Source organism: Aotus nancymaae, unplaced genomic scaffold, assembly GCF_030222135.1.
Source record: "Aotus nancymaae isolate 86718 unplaced genomic scaffold, 86718_ANA_hifiasm-v0.15.2.pri h1tg000075l, whole genome shotgun sequence".
NCBI lineage: Eukaryota > Metazoa > Chordata > Mammalia > Primates > Aotidae > Aotus > Aotus nancymaae.
In genome coordinates this window covers 106,932-110,210 of record NW_026988490.1, presented here as the reverse complement: position 1 = coordinate 110,210, position 3,279 = coordinate 106,932, and the positions used below count along the sequence as shown (strand labels likewise).

General features: G+C 46.5%; 1 protein-coding gene across 1 annotated transcript; it reads right to left on the bottom strand.

Moving 5' to 3' along the window:
* Positions 1 to 336: 336 nt before the first annotated feature.
* MKRN3 (makorin ring finger protein 3) lies at positions 337 to 2,714 on the bottom strand. Its single transcript, XM_012441014.2, has one exon. It carries the CDS (start codon positions 2,604 to 2,606, stop codon positions 1,083 to 1,085), a length of 1,524 nt encoding a protein of 507 aa, XP_012296437.1. The 5' UTR covers positions 2,607 to 2,714; the 3' UTR covers positions 337 to 1,082.
* Positions 2,715 to 3,279: the final 565 nt, after the last annotated feature.

Below are 3,279 nucleotides of genomic sequence, written 5' to 3'. Positions count from 1 at the left end.
TGAAATCTTTTGTCAAAAGCCCCTTGTTGGGAAAGTCTAGAGACTTTGTATATCAAATACAAAGCACTGCGCCTCTGAGCCTATGATTTGCTGTTACAAAGAATAAATGAGAAGGTGGCTAAACTGCATAGGAACACCATTTAAATATTTATAGAGTGAGCTATGAATGCCATTGTAAGAATTACCAACATCATGCTTTGTAAGTCCTCTAAGATGTGCATCTGTTACATTTGGCCAGACCCACTTGAACAGTCCTTTTCATTAGATGTTAATTACTGGCTTCTGTGCATGGGACAGAAAGATTATTCACACAACTCACATTCACATAACAGCCAATCCTGTTAGGCTTTGACCTTCAGCTTTTGGGTCTGTATTTACTTTATTACATAAACATAAATATTATATTGTGATGTATATTCTTTTATATATTTTTTCAAATACATAACATACATATATATGCATATATATTATATATATATATATAATTCTTAAATATATATTTCCAAATATAAATTATTTCACGTCAAGCTAAACAGGATAAAAACATGTAAACATATACACTTGGTTTTGGTCAAGTAAAACACAAAGTCACAAGTTCATCATAGTTTAACAAGTGCACTTGAAAGGGAAGAAGGGAAAGAACAGACTGTAAACAAACAGATGAGCAGCTGCAAGGCCCTGCAAGGGTCCGTTTGTTAAGGCTTTTATAGCAGAAAGCTACTAGTTCAATTAAAACTTCTCCTTTCACTCTGCTACATTTACTCTTGAGAGTCTTCAAAATAAGTGTGGAAATTCAGTAAACACTACACTAGAACTGAGTTAATCCTGTTGAAAGCAGAGATGACAAAAAAAGCCATAAGCTGACATTAATATTAATTTCACCAAAATAGTAACTTTATGGACTTACTTTTTTAACACAGATAATCACCATAATCCTAGGAGGAAAGATACGCAGAATAGACAAGAAAACAGAAACACTGCCTCAACAGCCCCTGAAAGCAATAGGAGTGTCAACATAGGGAAAACAGGCATTAAAAGATGACAGAACCTCAGGAGACTAGACCACATGCCACAGCATGATGCTACAGATTCAAATTGAAATATTCTTCCAGCTCATAATGAAGCAAGTCCCACTGCTCCTCAGAGAAGGGTAACTCATCTCTCAGTGAAAGAAACCGCTTAAACAACAGACTGGCCAGCCGAAGCACGACAAGCTCCTTCTTACTGCTTTTATAGAGCACGTTGCCCTCTCCCATTAGCACAGGCTCCACAAGTTGATGCCAGTATGCGCTGAATGACCCACCACCTGGCCCAGGAGGCTCATCTCCCCAGCCCTCAGGGTATTCATGCTTGTAAAAGCATGTGTCTCCAAATGGGCAGTTACCCCTGCCTTCCGCAAAATACCTGCAGGCCTTCTTGCTCATTGCCTCTTTGTATTGCTGAATAAGTTTCTGCTTCTCTTCCTCCTCCTCTACCCAGAACTCACTGGGAATGACCAAGTCAGAGGTGACCCTGCACTGTGGACAAGACTTGATGATCCTGTTATCAAACTGTCTGGCACTTCTCCACCTGCGGATACACCTAATACAGAAGGTATGGTTGCAATTGGAAAGAATGCCAAATCGGCGGTCATTGGGGTTGGCTTTCTCATAGACAACCTCCATGCAGATGCCACACACCTTGTCCACACCACGCTGCACAGCAAACGAGAGTTCCATATCTTTCTCGTGTACTTCAATGCAGGCCCTTATATGGTCTTCCCTTTGGGCAGCATCCATGGGGTGCAAGGCCTGCAGCCCACACATGTCGCATATGTCTCCATGGAGGTACATACAGCTCTCCCCACGAAAGCAAACTCCCCTGGAAGCATAATAGCAAAACCGCTCCCCCCTGCCCACAGCCATCTGCTTCCTCTCAGTCTCCGAGCTCTGTAGAGGAGCCTCGGGGGCAGATGCAACCCAGCGGCCCCGGTAGGGCTGCCCTGGAACAAACTCAATGGCATCAGCCCAGCTTTCTACACCTGCTTCTCCAGCAGCTCCATGGTCTGCATTGTCTCTCTTGGCTTCAAAGAAACCCCTTTCAGCAGCCGAGCCAATCACAGGCAAGGACTGGGAGGATGCAGCCGGGGGGGCTTCCGCCACTTCCTGAGTCGGGGGCTCGATGTGCGCAGCCGTGCTAGGGCCTCCACTTGCAGAGGCCCCAGGCGGCGAAACGCGGCCCTCAGTGGCCATCTTCTGACAAGAAAGGTCGTGGGAATAGCGACAGTTCTCCCCCTCCTTGCACTGCCCATGTATATAATACCTGCAGATGATCTGCTTTGTCCAAATGCCACTGCTTCGGCTTGGCAAGGGACTGGGCCAGGCTCCTCCTCCTGAGGCTGGGGCAGGCCTCAGGCCTCCTGTGCGGAGGTGGGCAGGGACTGGAGCTACAGGGAAGGGGGCCCAGCCCATAGCCACATGTGGCAGGGCTGAATCTGGAGCAGCAGATTCCCCGGAGGGCTCACATACGGGAAGGTCGGGCCCAGACACACCCTCCCCTGCTGCCTCAGCACCTGCCTGGGCCCCGGCTGCCTCGTGGGCTTCTGAGGGAGCTGCAGGCTCTTCCATGGCAGCTTCTTCACCCCGAAATGGTGCCAGAACGTCTCCGGTATTTTTTCTTTACGGGCTTGAGGCCCGGAGCAGCGGCCACGATCGAGACTTCTCTAGGGGAAGTGTGCATCTTTTTTCCTTCCCCCCTGCTCTTGGCTCCCTGTGACTGTGTGTTCCTACCTACTTCCGGGCACAGGCAGCATGGCGGACACTTCCTGTCAGGGCAACGTACGTGCGCTGCCTGATTTTTGCGGCAATTTTCCAATCTGACATCTTTTTTGTTCACACAGGCAGGGACCAACCCCGCCCCTTTTGTCTGCTTTCTGCCTCTGTTTCACTGTGTTTCGGCAGTCCCTAATTCCCTTCTCACACCATTTCCTCAAGAGAATGAGGTTTTAATTTAATCTCTTCTAGTTTCAGTCATGCACGCTTTCATTGTATTTTCGTATCTGTCTACCTTAAATTATAATTCTATAGATTCTAAAACATTTCATATGTGAATTATATAAATTCCTTTTGGATTCACTCCATCTTATGTCTGTGGCTTTTTTTCTTTTATGCCCTGTCACTGCTGGAAACTTTTTTCGATTTGTTCTATTGACAAGGCGTCATTTCGTTTGGTCTTTGTTTTCTGGGATTTCTGAGGGCTTACATTGGATACGCTTTTCACCAGCATGTCATTAGCAGAGAG

Bases quoted from the DNA above. Each gene is read 5' to 3' on its own strand.
- MKRN3 (XM_012441014.2), bottom strand. From the start codon at position 2,606: ATGGAAGAGCCTGCAGCTCCCTCAGAAGCCCACGAGGCAGCCGGGGCC.